Genomic DNA, 22,116 nt, shown 5'->3' with positions numbered 1-22,116 from the left:
AACTTAATAATTTAATTAGAAAAATTATACCGTATTCTCTGTGTAAATGAATGAACATTTGAACGAACGATCTATTAAAGAAAAAAATCAAAGACTGAAAGATTTTTAGAATGAGATTGAATTTGATAGAGTTTGATGGAAAAAAGAAATCTTTGGACTGCAGCTATTTGATTTTAATTTTTGTGTAAATAATAATTATAGATGTTAGGGAATAAGTATTTAAATGTGATAAAAGGACAATTATAGTTACGATAATGTCAAATATTGAAGGAAGACTTAAGGATTTGCAAGAACGTATTCGAAGAGAGGGACTCCACAATCAAGGTGGACTTGGGGCTCCTAGGTCTGGAGGCACTAGGAGACCTAGGCCTCGTAAGTCGTTATCATTTCATATTTATAGATTTGATTTAAATTTATGCTTCATTTCTATTGCTATCAAGTGCTGCTTAGGTTATAGGCATATACCAAAACAAATATATTTTCTTATAATTTTGTTTCATGGCTATGCATAAGAAGGTTATGCTATCATTTTTTGATAATATTTAATATTGGACAGACATTAAACTCGACTTAATAATTTAATAGAAAAATATTATGAACCTGCACTGCTTAAATGAAATATTCATGGTTTGCCTGAAGAACCAAAGTAATATTTTGTAAATAAGACGCATTTTACTTGACTTTGCTAATGTTATTATTGCAGAAAACAAATGAGTTTATATATATTGTTATCACTAGTGCTGCCCCACAAAACCTTGGTTTTTTAATGTAAAATGTCAGATTTCCCTTTAAAATCTCATTATTTAATAAAATTCCATACATATAGTATATATAAATAGTAGTAGTAGAATAGTATATATAAGCTTGAGAAAATATGCTATATAAACCAAAGCTTGAGAAATGTGATTTGATATCATTACTTTATTTAATTTAGATGTTTTACTTATTACATATTCACTTTCAACAGCTATTTTGGTTGCATATTACTGAAATTTGTATGTAAGGTTACTAATTTCTGTAATTTGCATAATAAATGCATATGTAAATTATTATTAAGAGGAAGTAGAAATTTTATTGACTCAATCCACTTAGATAATGAAATCATGCAGTAACTCTTCCACTTACTATTGACTCAGATATTTAAGACAATAAAAAGATGTCATCATCTCAAATCTCATTCTCATTTGTCATTTTGAAAATTTGTTTCAATATAATTTGTCATACATATTTAATCTTAACAATGTGTTATTTATAGTGTGGATAATAACTATGTTAAAAACCAGTACCTACTGTTTTATAAACAATATTTTTTGTATAATATACTAGAAAAATGTATGTATATACTTAGTCTTATAAAATCAAATAATAAAGTAATTTTACTTTCCTTTCAGCGCCTATGTTTTCACCAAGAGACATACCAGCCTTCCCACCAAGGTCTCCACAAGCTGCTGATACTGAGTATCGAATGAGAGAAGTTTACAAAGTAAGCATGGTTTTAATTATATTACAATTAAAGTAAAGCAAAATAATTGCATAAACCTTATATTTTTATATTTTACATTTATTGTATAAATGTCTTATTAATCATTATTACTTTGAGGTCAGTTGTGGTGCAGGGGCACAGAGTGTGTCTGTAAATATGCCTAATTGTGGATTTGATCTCCACTCAAGGAAATGTAATATTTATTTAACTTTATATTTCCATTTCTTTTCTCTGCTGTTGAGGGAAAGAGCGATGTTGACCCACAACACAACACGCAATGTCTCCATAATTCGGCAGAAAGTGGGGAACAGTGGGTGTCCTAACACTAAGCTCCCTCTGTCTACATTGCTGTGTGTGGGATACAGTGGGAAGCTGATAAAAATAAATTAAAAATCATTATTTCTTATGGTTTGTTAGTGTTTTTATATTTATTTTTTTTGTATTTATTTAATATTAATGCTAATGTGGTGCAAGTATATGAGAAGATAATTTGCGATTATGGTTCCTATTGGAGAAGGAAAGTTATTTTCATTTCATCACTAGTTTAAGACAAAATGCAGTGTATAGAGTTCTACATTGCCTACCCTGCTATATGTGGGATAAAGCATGAAACTGAAATAAAATATATAATTTAATGTTTATAACATTCAACTAAACTAGGTGAGTGGCAAGTTAAATGTAGAGGGGGTGGAATACAGATCACATATAGATGACCTTCAACAACTGGGCGAGCTCGGAAGTGGGACATGTGGACATGTTGTCAAAATGCTACATAAACCCTCTGCAGCTGTGATAGCTGTTAAGGTATAAAGATATCTTATGATTGTTCAGTTTTAATAATGTAATTCCGGATTTGGGTGGCTGTCATAGTACAGCAGGCAGGCACGCTAACTGTCTAACTGGATATGCAGATGATTGTGGATTCTATTCTTTCTTAGGAGATTGAACTATTATCATTTCTTTAGTTTGGTAACAAATAAAGAGCATTGTTAAGTTTCTCCAAAAAATATGGAATGTGTAAGGAATGGTGTTGTCTGCCTAAAATTTCTGCTAGATGCTGGATACAGTAAATTTAAGAGATAGGAGTTCAATTCTCACTAGGTTAAAATGCTTATACTATAAACATCTCTCCTCCACTCCTCTTCCGGTTGAATGAAAAAAATATTTTTAAAAGCCAACCTGCGGAAATTAGAGTATACAGAATTTAATAAATTTTATAAAAAAATATTTACGTGACATAAAGAAAACTGGCTATCATATCATGGGTTAACACATCCCAACTAAAATATAAAAAAACTAAATCTAACCAATAAATTTCAGCAAATGCGACGTTCTGGCAACTCGGAAGAAACAAAACGTATTCTTATGGACCTCGACGTAGTGGTCAGATCCCACGACTGTCCCTACATCGTGAGGTGTCTCGGCTGCTTCGTCACCGACGCGGATGTATGGATATGTATGGAACTGATGGCGTCCTGTTTTGATAAGCTGTTAAAGAGGCTCGGCGCACCCATACCTGAGGCTATATTGGGGAAAGTTACTGTGGCGGTGAGATTTTGTTGATTATTATTATATGTGATATGTAAATGTGGCCATGGGTGTCAACACGCAATACCTGAATAATTCGGCAGTAAGTGGGGAACAAAGTGTCTTAACACTCTACCCTGCTGTGTGCGGTGTGATACAGTGTGAAGCTACGTACGCACATACGTATCTATGATTAAGTACAATAGAATCAAACTAATTTTCTTTAATTGGTGGTTTGTTAATGATCGTTACATACTTAAAATAAAATGGAGCACCATAGTACAAAGCCTATATATATATAATGTGTTTGTTTTATGATTATACATTATTTTTCGTCGTTTAAATTACTTAGTTATTGTATAATAATGTATGTTTCGTGCCATTCTGAACACGAACTTTTGGGGGTCCAGGTTATTACTTACGGGTTATTACAGGTTATTAACATAGTTAAAAGTACTTGCGTTTCTGCCCCTTTCAAAGATATTACATTTCACCTAGCAGAGTCTAATAAGAGTAATTTTGGAAGCACCAAATGATATTTATAATTATTTTTTTGTATAAACATATATATATTTTTATTACAGACGGTAAACGCGCTCTCGTACCTGAAAGACACTCACGGTGTTATACACCGCGATGTCAAACCAAGTAACATTCTATTAGATGAGCGTGGCAATGTTAAATTATGTGACTTTGGGATCAGTGGCCGCCTTGTGGACTCTAAAGCCAAGACGAGAAGTGCAGGATGTGCTGCTTATATGGCTGTGAGTTAAAATAAAACATTAATTTTAACACAAATATATATATATATATATATATTCTGTCCGTTTTGTGTTGTATTGTTTATCTGTTGAGGTTGATGGACTATATTATAAAATCAAAAAGGTCAAAGAGTTATTTCCATTTAAAGACAAGAGTGAAGCTGCAAATAAATAAAAAAAATAATAAAATCCTTCTCTTATTATTCTTCTCTTATCTTACTAATGTTACAAATATAAAATCTTGTTGATGGATATGTGTTCCACGATCACGCAAAAACTGCTAGAAATTTAGAATAACTTATGGGTCTAAAATTTATGTAAAGATTCTTCTAGCTAATAAAAAATTATAATATGGCTATAACAATAAATTTAAGCAGACATTTAGATCTCTAGTATATTATAAATTAGTATAAATAATTAAAATCCCACAGCCGGAGCGCATAGATCCGCCGGACCCCAGCCGGCCCGACTACGACATCCGCGCGGACGTCTGGTCGCTGGGCATCTCGCTTGTGGAGCTGGCGACCGGGGTCTTCCCTTATAGAGACTGTCAGAATGATTTTGAAGTTCTTACTAGGGTGAGCTTGTGTTGTGGATTGTTTTGCAGTATCTTTATGTTTTTGTTGATATGTTAAGTTTCGGTTTCCTTTGCACTGTCCAATAAGAGAGAATCTGGTAGAATATGTTAACACTTTGTTCTTTTTCCTACCCTGTAATTTGCGGTATAAAGCGTGAAGTTAAAAAAAAAATACAATCTAGCATACATTATTAAAGTTATACCAATAAACCACTATGATGTCTTCCTGTTTTTGTGGCTTTATATCAGTAATGTGTTACTTCCTACTTGACCTCTATAAAAGCAAAAGAAAACCTAAAGTAGTGAGATACAAACCCTCCTACGTTGTCTTAAGTTACGAAGTAATTTATAAGCTTTTCAACATTTTTAAAATGTTCAAGAAGGAAAACTGTCTTGAACGGTTACTTTGAGTTCAAATTTTAAATTTTTGTAGAAAAAATAATGGATAATATTTTCATTATTAGGTAATAGCTGACGATCCACCGCAACTACCAGAAGATAGTGATTTTACTCCTGAATTTAAATCTTTTGTTTCACAATGGTAAGCTATTTTACTATATATTTAAAATTACTGTAATATTTAACAACAGACTTGTTTATTAAAACATTTAAGTCAAATACCTACATAATATATTAGAGTATAATATGTATAAAAAAATAGTACGAAAGTATGAAAGTAGTTGTTTTTTTATTTCTTTTTTCAAAAAGAAATAATTTTATTCTTATATCCTATACTAGCGGACGCGCGCAGCTTCGCTTGCGTATTTAAGGGTGAATTCTAATAACCCATGAAACATGTGTTCAATGAAATATTTTTAAGAGTCTAAATTTCAAATTTTATAAAAATCGGTGGCGATTTAAAGATTTTTCCATACAAACTTTCAACCCCTTATTTGCACCCTTAGGGGGTGAATTCTAGAAAACCATGAAACATATGTTCAATTAAATATTTTTAAGTCTAAATATCAAATTTTATAAAAATCGGCGGCGATTTAAGAATTTTCCCATACAAACTTTCAACCCCGTATTTGCACCCTTAGGGGGTGAATTCTAGAAAACCATGAAACATGTGTTTAATTATATATGTTCAAATTTTATAAAAATTGGTGACGATTTAAAAAAAGACCTACACAAACTTTCAACCCCTTATTTGCACCCTTAGGGGAAGAATTCTAGAAAACGATGAAACACGTGTTCAATTAAATACTTTTAAAAATCTAAATTTCAAATTTTATAAAAATCGGTGCCGATTTAAATTTTTTTCCATACAAACTTTGAACCCCTATTTCACCCCTTTAGGGTTAAAATTTTTCAAAATCCCTTCTTAGTGGATGTCCAGATTACGAAAGTAAACTTTTGTCCAAATTTAACGTTTCTACGCACAGCGGCTACGGCTGTGCGTGCGTATTACCTCAGTCAGTGAGGACAAGTCCTTTTATATATATATATATAGATAACTCTATCCAAATGAATATGAATTATTTAATATCTAATTCAATAAATAAAAGTTTTTTATTTCTTTTTCAGCTTAACAAAGAACTACCGACAACGACCCAAATACGTGAAACTTCTAGAACATCCGTTCGTAGTGAAATCGGCGAGGAGTTCCATATCAGTGGGCAATTGGTACGCCACTTTACCCATTTCTGGGACCCAATCCAAGGGTCCAACTGGGTCCACCAGCTTCACCGGGTCCACTGGGTCCACAGCATCCACTGGGTCTACTCATTCAGTGAATTCTAATAATGGCCTGGAAATCCCGGTGACCCCACAGCCGGTTAGGAATTTTGTGACCAGTTCTCAGAATTGGACGCCTGAACAAGCAACGCCTACGCCTGCGAGGTAATTTTTGTCTATATATTTTCAGTTTCATTCTGTAAATTTTCTGAGAAATTGTATGTGAATCAATGTGGCGTATTGTCTTGTTACCAAAGCCTGGTAATAAAAATAATTCCTTCACTCCAGTGGTAATCGAACCTAAATTCGTCGACGACAACTCAGAGGTGCCATGTGAAGCTGAACATAAACAGAAAATATCACTCCAAGTATAGTCTACAACCACTGCATGTACAATTCAATACTTTTTTACTATATTACTTATTGTTTAATTTACAATTTAATATATAAATTCTATATGGTCTCAGAGCATGGTGGGCGAGCACGTCTAGTCCAGGCGGGAGCAGCTCTCAGCCTGCCAGCCTAGAGGCCGATTTGTCCAACCACTCCCCTTACCCCAGACGCAGGTACGTTATTTTATATTATACAAGCTTTTACCTGCGGCTTTATCTGCGTATTTAAATGATTTGATGTCTTGTGAGTGGTCAGAAGACTGCAGATACATTGGAACAATTAACATGATGCAGCTGCGTAGGCAGAGAGGGCCTAGTATTAAAACACTACGCTTCCCATTTTTCGCTAAAATCTGTGGGCATTGAATGGCGGAACCCAACGCTGCGTTTTGACTCGACATCAGAGCGACGAAATCAAAATATTAAATATTTCTTTTGCTCGGCTAGGAATCGAACCCACAACCTGTCGCGTTTACAGCTTGTGCCTCTGCGCCATGACTGGTCTCGAAGAAGAAAAGCAAAGAAGTTTATAAATAAAAAATATCATCTTTAACAGGACAATAGACGCGTGTGCGTCGCCTCCCCCCGCGCCCGCACGCAGGGTGTCAGCAGATAACCGTTGGCGGGCGTCCCCTGCGGTAATAGTTTAATATAAATATATTTTTTAGCTTCACGCTGTATCCCGCATATAGCGGGGTACGCATGAATAATCAAGTGCATCACACGACTTCAAAATTAACACTCAATTTTTATGAAATTGCGTGTAGCGCTTTCTCTTCTAGAATGGGGAAACAATTTAAATAATATAGTGCACTCGCTTGTGAATCAAACCCCTAATCATTCTTTTTATAGTCTGACACTGTCTTACTGTTTTATAGATGGTTTTCCTAATTTTAAAATATACGTTTTCTTATTGTTATTATACCTCAACACGCAATGCCTCCAGAACTCGGCAGAAAGTGGGGAACTTAGTGCCTTAACACTAGGTTCCCTCTGCCTATCCTGCTGTGTGCGGGATACAACGTGGAACTGATTTATTTTTATTTTTAGGAACTATTTTACTTGTTTTTAATAAAACTGTTCATCAATTTATTTACTCTTACTTCAAGCTATTGTTTTATTTGTGTACAGAGTTCTGGAAACACGAGTCCTATAGTATTACAAAGGTTCTATCACCAAAGTCAACAGAGGAAGTCTAGAGTGGACCTGCATTCAACGCCTAGGCATAGAAGGTTAGAATTTTGCACAAAAACAAAATCTACTCTATACAAATAGATTTGGTGGCCTGTTTTTTATCTAAGGATTCATTAATTATTTTTTTTGTAATGTGTTTTGAATAATTCAGGGTTTATTTATTTAAAGTATAGTCCTTGTTACGTTAGCACACAACCCAGGAATTGCTGACCTAGGACCACCCAGAATATGTCCCACAACGTTACCCATAATTTAATTTCCAATTAATACATTGCACAATTCTCTTAAATCTTGGAATTGTTATTCGAATCCCCACACCTGCTGTTATAATTAAAATTAGAATTAAATGTAGAATATAAAATCATTCTTGTCTCCGACTTTGAGCAAGTCTCACCTTTTGTAATAATAAGTTAATTTTAATAAAATATTTTTAAGTAAAATCGGTTTTTTTTGGAACCTACGCTGCCACCGTACATAATTGGCGCAGTCGGTAGGATACTCGCGGGCCGGGTCGCGAGCAACGTAACTTAAAATTCGGGAATATCGAATTTAACGTCTCCGCGGACCACCCGGGTGGCTCTCAAGCACCAGCACGAGTATCCAGAATCTACGAGGCGGCGCAGGAGTATCCAGACATTGATGCACCAGAGAAAACAGATTTAACCCAGTAAGTACATTAGAATCTTTCTAGTGATTGCTTACCCGTATTTTTAAGTTTCCTTTTTCCGTTTCCCTTTTGTGGCAATTGGAGATTTTTTTATATTAATTTAGGTTTAATACCATTTAAAACGCGGTTCTTAAATTTCCTTTTTCGGTAATCTAAGATATATAGGTTTAGTAATTATTATTATAACGTAATTATTTTTTTTTATTATATAATTAAATAGAATATAATTTAATTAAAATGACAGAATTAGATAACATTTTTAAAGCTTTACGCCTAGTGCCCGAATTTGACGGAAATTCAAATGTTTTACCCAGATTTATTAGTTTATGCGATCAATTGGTACAGGAATTTATTAGTAATAATCCCGAAAATAATTTAGTTAGTATTGCTCTTGCAAATGGCATTTTAAATAAAGTAACAGGCTCAGCGGCACTCTTAATAAATACAAGTGGTATTCCATCAGACTGGAGTGGCATTCGTAAGTCGCTAATTAATAATTTTTCAGATCAACGCGATGAAACTGCGTTGTACAATGATCTCTCTCTTTTAACACAGGGATCTAATACCCCTCAGGAATTTTATGAACGTTGCCAAAATTTATTTAGTACAATAATGACATATATTACATTGCATGAGGAAATTGGTACTACAATAGAAGCTAAAAGAATTTTATATCAGAAATTAACTTTGCAAGCGTTTTTAAGAGGTTTAAAGGACCCTCTAGGCTCACGCATACGATGCATGAGGCCGGAAACCATAGAAAAAGCGTTAGAATTCGTTCAAGACGAATTAAATACTATGTATTTACAGGCTCGAAATGAACCCGACAGGACAAAGCACCCCCAGAACTTTTCTTCTCAGTCTTTTAAGGTAAATAATTTTAATAACCACATTCCACAGTTTAAGCCACATTTTCAAGCTAATTATCCACTTCGTAATAATTTTATAACTAACCCACAACAGACATTACATAGACAACACTTAGGCCCAACACGTACTCAACAAATATTTAAAGCACAACCCCCAAATTATAATCCCCATAATGCATTTAGAATTAACCCACGTAATGCACCCCCACAATTTAACTCGACCTCTCAGGCACCTCGTCCTATGAGCGGTGTTAGTACTTTTGTACCTAGAAATTTACCACCTACTAGACATATTCCAGGACATGATTGGAGTAAGCACGGAAACCCACCACCGTCTAATTATTTTAAAACAAGGGAAATGAATTTCCACGACAGTGACCTTTATGACCAGTACTATGACTATTATGATTATTATGACGATAATGAATATTATAATTACGACTATTATTATTACGCAAATCCATATTATAGTAGCGAACCACCCCAAGAATTATCTCAAAATTGCGAACAAATTGTAGAGGAACCTTCGTCATCAACCCTTAATAAAGAAGAGGATTTTCAGAAACTCAAAATTTTAGACAAACCAAAATAGAACTTAATCTCCAAACTCAACGTCAACTTCCCTATATTCAGATTAAAAATCCCCCTCTAAAATTGCTTATCGATACCGGCGCGAATCAATCTTTTATAAGTCCAGATGCAGTAGAAAAATATTTTAATAAATTTTCTTTAAAATATGATCCTTTCGAAGTGAGTAACGTACACGCTGTAAGTAGACATAAGTATTCTGTAACTATTCCCAGTTTTTCTGAATTTAGTAGTAAAGATAGCATTACATTTTTTATATATAAGTTCCATAATTATTTTGACGGTTTAATCGGTACGGATTTATTAGATAAATGGGAAGCGACTATCGATTATAAAAGAAAATTATTTGTTACTTCAAACGCGTGCAACCCTATTCAAATTTATAATTCGTGTAATTTAAATTTGTACGAAAATATTATACCGGCAGGTACCTCGAAATTAGTAAAATTACCAATTAATATTCGTGAAGGTGAAATTTTTATCCCAGAACAAGTAATCTCTAGTTGTATTATAAAAGAATGTTTAACTTGCGCGAAAAATAACAGAGCTATTTTAGAAATTTATAACCCCACACGCAACGACATAATTTTTTCTATCGACAAACCTATCCAGGCGGAATTGAATCGTATTGAATATAAGTATACCGAGCGAATGATAGAACGCGAAAAGGATGTTCTCTCCCGTTTACGGACTAGCCATTTAAACGAGGAAGAAAGAATTAATTTAGAAACGCTTTGTGGTCGTTATTCGGATATATTTTATTTAGAAGGCGAAACCTTAACGTTTAGCAATACAATTAAGCATTCGATTAAAACGACAGATGAAATACCCGTATATACTAAAAGCTATAGATATCCTTTTATACATAGACAGGAAGTCAGGGAACAAATTCAGAGCATGTTAGATCAAGGAATTATTAGACCCTCAGACTCAGCTTGGAGCTCTCCCATATGGCTCGTTCCAAAGAAAAGCGACGCTTCAGGAAAAACTAAGTGGCGCATTGTCATAGATTTTCGTAAAGTTAATGAAAAAACGATTGACGATAAGTATCCTATACCGAATATATCGGATATTTTGGATAAATTAGGTAATTGTCAATATTTCAGTACATTAGACCTTGCTAGCGGGTTCCACCAAATTGAGATGAACCCCGCTGATATTTCTAAAACTGCTTTTAATGTGGAGCATGGGCATTTCGAGTTTTTAAGAATGCCCATGGGCTTAAAAAACGCACCCTCGACCTTTCAAAGGGTCATGGATAATGTCTTACGTGGTTTACAAAATAAAATATGCTTAGTATATTTAGATGACATAATAGTTTTTAGCACTTCACTTCAAGAACACATAGAAAATTTAGGAAAAGTCTTTGATAGGTTACGCGAGTCAAATTTTAGAATACAAATGAGTAAGTCGGAATTTTTAAAAAAAGAAACAGCATATTTAGGTCATGTTATTACATGCGACGGAATAAAACCAAATCCAGACAAGATATCTGCTATTCAAAATTATCCCATTCCGAAAACGAGTACCGAGATAAAACGATTTTTAGGACTCGTAGGTTACTATAGAAAATTTATTCCCAACTTTGCAAAGATTATAAAACCACTCACTCAATGCTTAAAAAAAGGTTCAAAAATTATTTTAAATCAAGATTACATAGACTGTTTCGAAAAATGTAAAAATTTATTGATTAACGATCCCATCCTACAATACCCCGACTTTTCCAAGGACTTTATACTGACTACGGACGCTTCGAATTTAGCTATAGGCGCTGTACTTTCGCAAGGACCTATTGGTTCAGACAAACCCATTGCATATGCATCTAGAACTTTAAACACGAGCGAAATTAATTATAGCACAATTGAGAAGGAATTATTAGCGATAGTTTGGGCTACGAAGTATTTCCGCCCCTATTTATTCGGAAGAAAATTTAAAATTATGACTGACCATAGACCCCTTCAGTGGATTATGAATATTAAAGAACCCAATTCCCGACTGACTCGATGGAGGTTAAAATTAAGTGAATATGATTTTTCTGTAATATATAAGCAGGGTAAATATAATTGCAATGCCGACGCTTTATCCCGTATAGAGATTCATAATGAAGAAGCGAATTCAATTGCAGTAAATTGCTCAGAAAAATCCCCTTCGAATTCAAATACAGCAACCGTACATACAGACTCAGAAAATCCTATTTTAGAAATTCCCATAACTGACGACCCCTTAAATAAATTTCATAGGCAGATTATTTTTAACATAGTTGGCGATATTAAAAGTAGACCTGTGGTATCGAAAATATTTGAAAATTATATAAAAACTACTATTTCAATTTCAAGTTCGAATCTAGAAAATGACGTAGTAAATGCGGTAAAAGAATACATAAATCCCAAGGTAAAAACTGGTATTTTAATTAATCCCCCATTAGGTATGTATAAGATAATCCCAATAATTCAAAATAACTTTAAAAATTCTTCAATGAACCTTCTCCTTTGTAAAAATAATTTAGAAAATGTAAAAGATTATTTAAAACAACAAGAAATAATTAAAAACTATCATGAAGGTAAAACGAACCATCGCGGAATAAATGAAAGTTATCTCTCGTTATCGAAACGATATTTTTGGCCAAAATTAAAGGAACAGGTTACGAAATATATTAATGAATGTTCTATCTGCGGACAAGCGAAGTATGACCGTAATCCTATTAAGCAAAAATTTCAAATTCTTCCTCCCCCAACTAAACCTTTCACCATAGTTCATTTAGATTTATTTAGTGTGGAAAATCAAAAATATTTAACAATAATTGACGCATTTTCAAAATACGCACAAGCTTATCATTTAAGGGATGCTACTGCGATTAGTGTCGTACAAGGGTTATTAATGTTTTTCACTCATCACGGTGTGCCCTTGACGGTCGTAACCGATAGAGGTCCCGAATTTTCAAACCAATTATTTTTAGAGTTCCTTAGACTACATAAAATTATTCACCATAAGATATTACCTTGTTCGCCTAATGAAAACGGAATAGTAGAACGGCGCCATTCCACATTATTAGAACATTTAAGGATATTAAAATTAAACCAAAATGGAGAATCAGTTATTAATCTCATGCCTTATGCTCTCTTAGCTTACAATAGTTCTATTCATAGTTTCACAAAATGTCGACCTTTAGATATAATAACTGGACATTTCGACCCCCGTGATCCCGTAGACATTGACCTGACAGAACAATTATTACAATTATATATAAGCGATCATCGTGACCGAATGAAAAAGGTTTATGACATTATTAACGAATCTTCTTTACACCAACGAACCCAAATTATTGAAAATTTAAATAAAAATAGGGAACCCGAACTATTTACTTACCCGACCAACAGATATTCATACGAAACCCTAAATCATCTCGACAAAAACTAGCCTCTCGTTTTACTCACGATAATGTTTTAGCTGATTTACCAATACACATTTATACAAAGAAAAAACGATTACCTATTGCAAAAACGAGGCTGAAAAGAGTACCTAATAGTGCTCGATTGTTACAGACTGACGACCCTGTTAATGACCTTGACCCTAGCGGAGGAAATTAATTTTAGTAATTTGGATAATGAACCCTGAATTTTGTTATTTAGGCTAGTTTAGATTTTAAAGCTTTCCCTTTTCCAAATGCAATGCAGCTGACAACTTTTGAGTTTAATCGTGTTAAGAGAGGACTCATTGATAGATTATGTAATAGATTATGAAAAGTATTTCGGGAAATCTCGACTACATGGACGCCATAAAGTATGATAGAGCCATTAACTTACTAGAAAAATTAATGAATAATTTAACGAATATTAAAAACCAAATTTTATAACTTTTACACATATAACTCAAATATTTTTAATTTTAGAAGGCAATATTCGTGCTAAAAGTAATTATCAATCTATTTTCACTTTTAATATGTATCAAGATACGTTAAGCAAATTAAATACATTATATAAGAGAATTAACTTTTAGATATTAGTTTTAGTTTTAGTTTTTTGACGTAATAAAGGTAAGGTTATTATTATAATGCTTAAGATATTATTTTAGTTTTCAAGTTTCCAATTGTTGTCCTTAAGAATTTTCCTGAATCGTTTGTACTCTGTACCTAAAATAAATCGCCACATCCTTTATTCCTCTCACCCCTTCCTAGCAATTCACGAAAAAGATTTTATGTACCTACATAGAGGCTGAATGCCCGAAGATCGGTGAATCATACCTATATGATCTTATTGTTAACTAAAACCTACAAGGAAATTCTGAAATAACACTAAAAAACTGAAATTTTCGAGGCAACTAAGAAATTTTCCGCACAGCAACCTATTTCGAAGATATCTACTGAATCTAATAGTCTTTATCATACCACAGTCCCATTTTATGAAATTATTTTATGAAAATTAAGAAAAATGAAAAGCCGAAGCCATCGAGTGATGGGAATTCTTCAAAGGAAGAGGCCAGCGCTCGAGATCAACTAGAGCACATTCTCCAGCACTATTCGAGATCCAAGGACACCGAATAGGTGCTGTTCTTCAGGAGGGAGGTGTTACGTTAGCACACAACCCAGGAATTGCTGACCTAGGACCACCCAGAATATGTCCCACAACGTTACCCATAATTTAATTTCCAATTAATACATTGCACAATTCTCTTAAATCTTGGAATTGTTATTCGAATCCCCACACCTGCTGTTATAATTAAAATTAGAATTAAATGTAGAATATAAAATCATTCTTGTCTCCGACTTTGAGCAAGTCTCACCTTTTGTAATAATAAGTTAATTTTAATAAAATATTTTTAAGTAAAATCGGTTTTTTTTGGAACCTACGCTGCCACCGTACATAATTTCCTACCTCATTTGTACCTGATTACTAATATTGGCTGTATTCCTGTTAATTATATATTTCTTAAATAATTTATATATTAATTTATATTTCTTTTAGTTTAAGCCGAGAGCACAGTACGGGTCGGTCTCCAGAGCCGCCGCCGCGTACTAGCCGGCATCACCACATGTTAGGCCATGAAGGTATTTTATATTTGTATTTATTATGAGTATTTATTATTATAAGTTAATTTTTAAATTCATTTGAAATAAAGGAATTATATAATTATATTACTTTTTCAACCTAGTAAATGTGTTTTCTCGACTTATGTATATAAATATAATTATGAATAATGCTTAAGGTATTATATATTTATAAATTTTATATGTTTTACAGCTAATGGTAGCATGGAACTAGAGCCGCCACCGTTACACGACAGACTGCACCCGCCATCGCCTTTACTACTTAGTAATGACAGGTGCGTGTTTTCTACAACTATACAGCATTGTGTTGCAACGGGACAGAACTCCTGGATCATTTCATCGGGTTCATGACACACACGTCGTTTGCTTCTGTCATTCAATTATGCCTGTTTGTCGGGAGAGCTGGCACACTTCAATGTCACTAACAGAAAACACTTCATATGAAGGTTTGAAAACAAAGAAAGCACAAAAAGACCAATAAAGCAAGAAAAGAAAAATACACAAAAAACTTTGTATAATTTGGCTAGAACATAAATTTAAATTTTATGACGCTAGTGTCATAATTTCTATATTCTTGTCCACAGGCTATCAGAAGGTCGCAGTCAGAGTTTAACGCGGGCGGAACTGCGCAACGGGTTCCGCAGCGAGCTCGGCGCCGCCGTGCCGACCACCAAACACCATCACGACGATCAAGGTATGTCCTTGTATCATTACTATAGCAGAGTTACTATAAATATCATTTAATTATATGAAAAGTCTTAAATTATAAGTCTTGTAACTTAGCTCAGAAATATTTTTCAAGATTCGTAGGAAGCAATAAATCGTTTAAAAATATTATTACTGTAATTATAACGATGAGATTTTAATCTTCAAGCTTAAAAAAAAAGGTAATGTTTTAGAGTTAGTATTATTATTTTTTTTTAAATCATAACTAATGAGAAAGTAATATTTCGCAGACTTGTCAATTTACCAAAGTTAGGTAGTAGGTATATTATGTTATATATTGTGTCATAAATGGATATAAAAAGTATCTTTATATATAATTTAAAAAAAAAACATTTTTAAGGTGTTTTTTTAAATCGAAAATAACATTTCTTCGTCAATTTTTGCTTTAAAAAAATGTAAGAGATTTTGCACTATATGAAATTCATTGAACAATATGTGGGTACTTTCAAGAAAGACACAAAACATACTAGGTTTAAATCTTTTTGTCGAATTAGGGTAAAGTAACTGAAATACATAATACATGAATAAAGTTCGTAACACACATGAAATTCAGACAAATCGGTGTTGTCAGGTAAAAAATTTAGTACTTTTTAATCTATTAATGAACATATTATATAAAATGCTAAATAATTTATATTCACCTGGCAACACTAATCGGAGTAGCGTCACACATAACATGATTTATATATTTTAATTTGTTCCATATGTTCTTTTACATGATTGTGTATATGTGTAATGAGGGCAGCCAGCCTATGATAGTCGGACTAATTGGTGTAATGCTGCGCTTGCCACTCTCAGCCTGACCGGGAAGTGATTGTATCATAAATTGTATTATATGTTATATATTCTATGTTATATTGTAACAGATTAAATTAAATGTACACTTGGAAATTATTTATATTGATTGTTCTGTTGTTATCTGTTCATTCCTCTTTATGTGATTGGTGGTCGGTTGGTAATTGTTCCAAATTTAAAATTTAATTTTTGATCATATTGAAATTTAGTTCTGCACTTATCGCATTTACCCCTGAACTAAATGTTTGCTGTAAAATTTAACAAAAAAGTGCAAATTATATTGACATAACAATACAAATATTTTTGTTCTTATTTTTTATTCACTTCACGTGTTTATTTGATCACTTATAGTTTTTTCATGGCATTCCATTCTAGTGTACATGATATATAAAAACGATAATCTACTATTTTACCATACAATCAGTTCCATACTTCAAATCATTCTCATATCACGATACCCGTTCATTGTGTTATGTACAAACGAGACAGGACTAAATACTACGCTTGCTTTGCGGTTCTGCTTACGCCAGACTACATAATGTGATATAATTGATAGTAGTTTTAATAAAGATAAAATAAATATATTTTAATTAGAATAGGATTTTTTTATTTTCAATCTGTGGTTAAACAAAATGGCCGTACTCTTTAACATCATGGTCGTATCGAGGCTGGTTCTTAATGTAAGCTGACTAACATACGCTTTGAAATATAATGCTAGTTAGGTTATGTATACATTTGTTTCATATTGTGTTACACAAGGGTGGGTAAAAAAAATATTCATTTAATTCACCTTAAGAAATTCGTTCCCTAATAAATGTCTATATCCAAAACTGTGTATCTTAAATGTATTGTTATATCTGTGGTGCAAATGTATTTCATGGTATCGATGTTGCTATGAATTAAAATCGATTTTGAGTTAACCAAAATCAATTTTAATATTTATACATAAATGAATAATTTTATTTTGCATATTTATTTGACAATACATGTTACTATATTACTATATTGTGCAATAATATTCCATTGTAAATACATTTGCGTCCGCCATACCTGTGCTTTGCCGCTGTCACGCCCCACATCGCCTGCCATGCTCTGTCACATGCCTCGCCACTAAACGACCCTAACACCCGCCATGGAAGGCCGCTTTGGGTTATGCTTCCTTTACACATTGTTATGTTAATCACATATTTTAGTCGATTTAACCCAGTATGTGAAATATTTTCTCCATAATTTTTTTTTTCACATTGTATTAAATTTTAAATTATTACTATATTCTTTGTGATGTATATTCGATTTATACATATATATTGAAAGTTTCACATATTGAAAGTTTAAATCGAAATGCAATAGACCCGAAGTATACTATAGGTGTGCGGTCGCATCGCCTTCGTCAATATCAATTCGCGGTCCGTCATGGCTTCGCTCATCGCTATGTTAACATTAATTTAGCCAGGCATTTGGTACGGCACTGGGGGACCTCTTTGTTTTAAAAAATAAAAAAGAATATTTTATATATAGTATTGGAACGTTTGTTAAAAAAAAATACATTAATGTGAATATGTCATTTAAATTTATAGCAAATGCAACTCATTATTTATTATATTTGGTGTGGCCAGTAATAATTCTTTTGAGTATTATAATCTGGTATACATTTTAATAAAAAAAATCAAAGTCAATTTTCATATCATCTGTTTTAATCAATATACAAATAATTATACTTTGCTATAAATCGATAAACAACTACATACATATAAAACTACGTAAAACAAAGAGGTGTTCTCGGTATATCGCGGGAGGCGTGCGTGGTAGTGCGGTAGCGGGTAGAGGGTAGCGGGTAGTAACGTGCGTGCGCGTAGGCTGGCTGCACTCGCTCGCGGGGCTGCTGAAGCGCCGCCTCAGCGGGTACGTGAAGTGGCATCACGTTGCAGCGCGCCGGGACCACGGGCACGCGCACGTGGGACATCATAGGTGAGCTTTATAGGTTTTATTTGTATCTTTAGGTTATGTACATGTTGCTTGTATGGGTATTTTTTTAGTTTCACGCTGTATCCTGCACCTGTCAGAGTAGGCAAAGGGAACCTAGTGTTAGGACAATATAAAATATATCATTTCCCAGAGTGGGAAAATAACACACTTCATTCCTCACTTTTCGACCAATTTTGCGAGACATCGCAATTTGAGTAGCGGAACTCAATGCTGCACTTTATCGATTAGAATGGGGAAATATTTAAATTAAAAAAAACCACAAATTTCATGTTTACAGACAGGAACAGCCCCCTCCACTTTGACTTTTGACCATATCTTTCAAGAATTACCTGTATATATTTTTTCTACATATAATGGGAATAGAGTGACACTTACTGGTTTATAATAACATAAATAATTGTATTAAACAATAGAAAGAAAAAAATATTGGTAATAAAAATGTGTACCACTCGTATGTTTCCTCTGTGTACACAATAATGTTAGATGCCCAACTTTGATAATCTATGGTGCCATATGTTGTGTTTTTTTTATTAATCAAATTAAATGAATTATAAGTACAACTCATATTCGCCAGATGGGGGACCAGCGAGAGTTGGAGCGTGCCGGCGTCCCCGCTGCCGCCGCGCGCGCCCCCGCCGCGTCCCTCCGACTAGCGCCCTACCGGGGTTCCCCGCCAGGATGGTACACGCGACACGACACTAAGACGCTATTATACTAATAACACTCGTTTGTTTAGTTTTGTTTGTTGTAGGTCGGCGACGAGAGTGTAGGAACTCCAGTTCATAATTTTGTACATATTGGAATCTGGAAGTATTTGAAGAATTCATATTTAAATATTTTGTTATGTTATAATAATATATATTATTGTGACGCATATGGAAGCGTCTGCACTCGTTTTACGGGAACAGCATATAAAATATTTCAAACCCAGACCTAAAGAAATTATTTAAGATACCTCAACAGTTGTTACGCATAGAAACCAAAACCGTAAACACGTACGTATATTACAAATATACTACTACAGGTTAAACAACATTGAATTTTATCGCCAATACGACTCGATTTTGGAATGAGGCGTTTGCGGCGGCGTCCCTTTAATAGGTTTATGTCTGCATGCGACGTTCTTGACAAATAGCCTTTTATTTTACAGCGATTATTTTATTAATTATTTAGTTTGAAAAAAACACTTTCATTTTTGGCATAATCTCTTTTTAACCGACTTCTGTAAGAAAAGGAGGTTATCAATTCGACCGTATTTTCTTTTAATTATATTAGGCTTTTATAGAGTCGTTAAAGCTGGTTTCATTTAAAGTGGTGATGACAAAAACACTGTCTATATTAAGACCAAATTATTTCTTTTATTTCCATATATGGTTTTATTTCCATACATACGTATATGTTGTTTCATTTTAAATAAATATAAAGTTTTCAAGAAATAAAATGGTTGGATTTGTTACACTCTCGTTGATTTTGTAAAATTTTTCTTTATATTTACTTTCGGAACAACTATTATTACATAGTAATTATTTGATGTATATAAGCAATATATTTATCTTAGGTGATGTCGTGTCATTCAAAACTACTTAATGATTTTCTCTTTTGACAATATCTAGCTTGACTAGTGAAATTAATTATCATTACTTTAAATTAAATAAAAATTGCAATATTTTTATAAAATTCTATTTCAATTCAAAATACACCATTGGATATTGTTTTTATTTTTTATTTTTCTATTCACGTAGTCATTAGTATTTCACCATCGCGATACAAGCAAGCTTACTTGACTAATGTACAAACGAACTATAGACATAGTAATAGAACACCAAAAATGTTTGAATCATACGGATTCTATGTAAATATTATGTTAAGGTTTGCAACAAAATAAGATATAAAACGAGATTTTTAGGTCTTTATGTGCATTTGCCAGAATTGTGCATGCCATTTTGGCAGAATGTAGCTTGTGCATGTGCCACGGTCGATTTTTATGAAAAAAAAGTTGATTCTTTCTATATATCTTGTGGTTGGTAAATAAATTGAGAAAAATATAAATATTAAAGTTTTACTTCTGAATGTCACTTATTTACATTAAATATTTAGTTTCATTTAATTAAAAGCAAAAATGCATCTTTGCAAATTTTAATTTCTTTTGCAGAACACGAAAGAAACAATATTTTCATCAATGATTCAAATGCAAAATTCAAATTTAATTCAAATTAATATCTGGAGTATTTCTTAATAATCTATAGACGTGATGATTAATTATCGAATAGTCGATATTTATTTATCGATATTGTAATAATTATTTTCAGCATCAAGCTAAATATGAATTGACCGTGGCGAATTCCTATTTATTAAAGTGTTAAATGAAATTCTATGTAAATATCGTGTATTATATTGTAAGTGCTTTCTTAGGGGATTTTTTTTCTTATCGAAATAACCCGTTACAATATTTTGTGAGAGCACAATGTAGATTCAAAACTTGTAATTCCGGATTAAGTTTAATTTTGTACCAAATGTGTTGTTAATATTTTTATCCGCTATCGAGTTTATATTAGATTATATATTTATTATCTGTTTTGTGCCACAGAGTAAAATGTTAAAGTCATACATTTTACCTTAGTTCACTAAATTCGTGACAATAAGATAAAGATACTATTCTTAAAAATAATAATTAATAGTATACTATTTGTATTGCGAAAACTAGTTTTTTAAGATAAAATTTTTTCTCTGTGGTACATATATATAGATCTTATTTACAGATTTATTCAATTTTTGGTTAATCCCTTCGAAAATTTTATTATATAACTATAATTATCAAAAAAATATTATAATTCAAATATTTTAAGCTAAATTATACGGCGAATGATATTAAAATCTTACAAATTATACTATAAGTATTATAACATGTATTGTGTTCTAGTTATAATGACGACAAAAACTAAAAGTGAACATTTTTGTAGTCTATCAAAAATATAATTTTAACGCTATTTTTAGATATAACCGATCCGTTGACTGACATTTTTATATAATATTTCGAACAAAAGTTGTAATTATAATTCGAACTAAATAAATTATTTCTGTTTCATTTCAATTATTTAGCTATAATTAAACTTTTAATATTTTAACATTGGATCTTGTCTACACAATTATATTTTGTAATGAATTATGTTTTATATTTTACATGATGTTTGTATCGCTAAAATCGAATGCTTGTGGGCTATTCACTAAATTATTTAGAAGTTTTTTTTTAAATGATATTCTCAAGTTGTATAAGGTCGGGGCAAAAGTAATTTCGTATTGTTTATACTAAGGAAAATATTTTCTTAGGTTAACATACTCCGCTTCTCACTTTCAGCTGAATTCTAGAAGCATTGCGTGTTGCGTGGCGGAATTCAACGCCGCGCTATACCCCGTTACTAGGCTGAAGAATTGAAAATATGAAATATTTCTTTTTCTTGAATGACAATCGAACCCACAACAGGTTAATTGACTTAATTGAATATTATTGCTGTATAATATTTAAGTAAATATGATTATATTTGACAATTAACTGGCGTTTTGAGTAATTCAATATATATTTTTTAAAATGGCGTCCAAGCTTCGACGTAAAGCGTTCCTAGTCTGCAATTCTGCACCCGCACCTCTCGCTCACAAGGAGACATTATTTTACAAACAACGATTGTTTCTGTAATGATAAAGTTATGTTAATGTGTATTGAATTGTAATAAATGCGGATCAAGTTTTTTTACGTGTTTTATTCCTTTCTCCTAAATACTTTTTTTTATTTAAAGGCATTTTCATATTAGCTTTTATATAGATTTGACATCTTA

At 32.6% G+C, this 22,116-nt stretch overlaps 1 protein-coding gene across 3 annotated transcripts; it reads left to right on the top strand.

The window, feature by feature from the left end:
• Positions 1-121: 121 nt before the first annotated feature.
• LOC146534850 (uncharacterized) lies at positions 122-22,030 on the top strand. Of its 3 annotated transcripts, none has more exons than XM_085193033.1 (16): positions 122-372; positions 1,392-1,483; positions 2,144-2,287; positions 2,804-3,031; positions 3,595-3,774; positions 4,203-4,349; positions 4,813-4,889; positions 5,876-6,190; positions 6,493-6,591; positions 6,974-7,055; positions 7,549-7,649; positions 14,697-14,779; positions 14,973-15,054; positions 15,364-15,473; positions 18,157-18,268; positions 18,861-22,030. In XM_085193033.1, the coding sequence occupies exons 1-16, from the start codon at positions 255-257 to the stop codon at positions 18,937-18,939; spliced, it is 2,049 nt and encodes a 682-aa protein (XP_085049159.1). In that variant the 5' UTR covers positions 122-254; the 3' UTR covers positions 18,940-22,030. The 3 variants fall into 3 exon arrangements, with proteins under 3 accessions (XP_085049159.1, XP_085049160.1, XP_085049161.1); XM_085193034.1 differs by having other exon boundaries at positions 18,229-18,268; positions 18,861-19,080; XM_085193035.1 differs by lacking the exons at positions 18,157-18,268; positions 18,861-22,030 and adding an exon at positions 16,251-16,399.
• The last annotated feature ends 86 nt before the right edge of the window (positions 22,031-22,116 follow it).

Source organism: Heliconius melpomene, chromosome 11, assembly GCF_056956725.1.
Source record: "Heliconius melpomene rosina isolate 202511_hmr_F chromosome 11, ASM5695672v1, whole genome shotgun sequence".
Taxonomy (NCBI): Eukaryota; Metazoa; Arthropoda; class Insecta; order Lepidoptera; family Nymphalidae; genus Heliconius; species Heliconius melpomene.
This window is presented reverse-complemented; position numbering and strand designations above follow the sequence as displayed.

Coding starts and splice junctions, on each gene's coding strand:
- LOC146534850 (XM_085193033.1), top strand. CDS start 255: ATGTCAAATATTGAAGGAAGACTTAAGGATTTGCAAGAACGTATTCGA. Junction 6,191..6,492: donor GCAACGCCTACGCCTGCGAG/GTAATTTTTGTC, acceptor ATATGGTCTCAG/AGCATGGTGGGCGAGCACGT. Junction 15,055..15,363: donor TTACTACTTAGTAATGACAG/GTGCGTGTTTTC, acceptor TCTTGTCCACAG/GCTATCAGAAGGTCGCAGTC.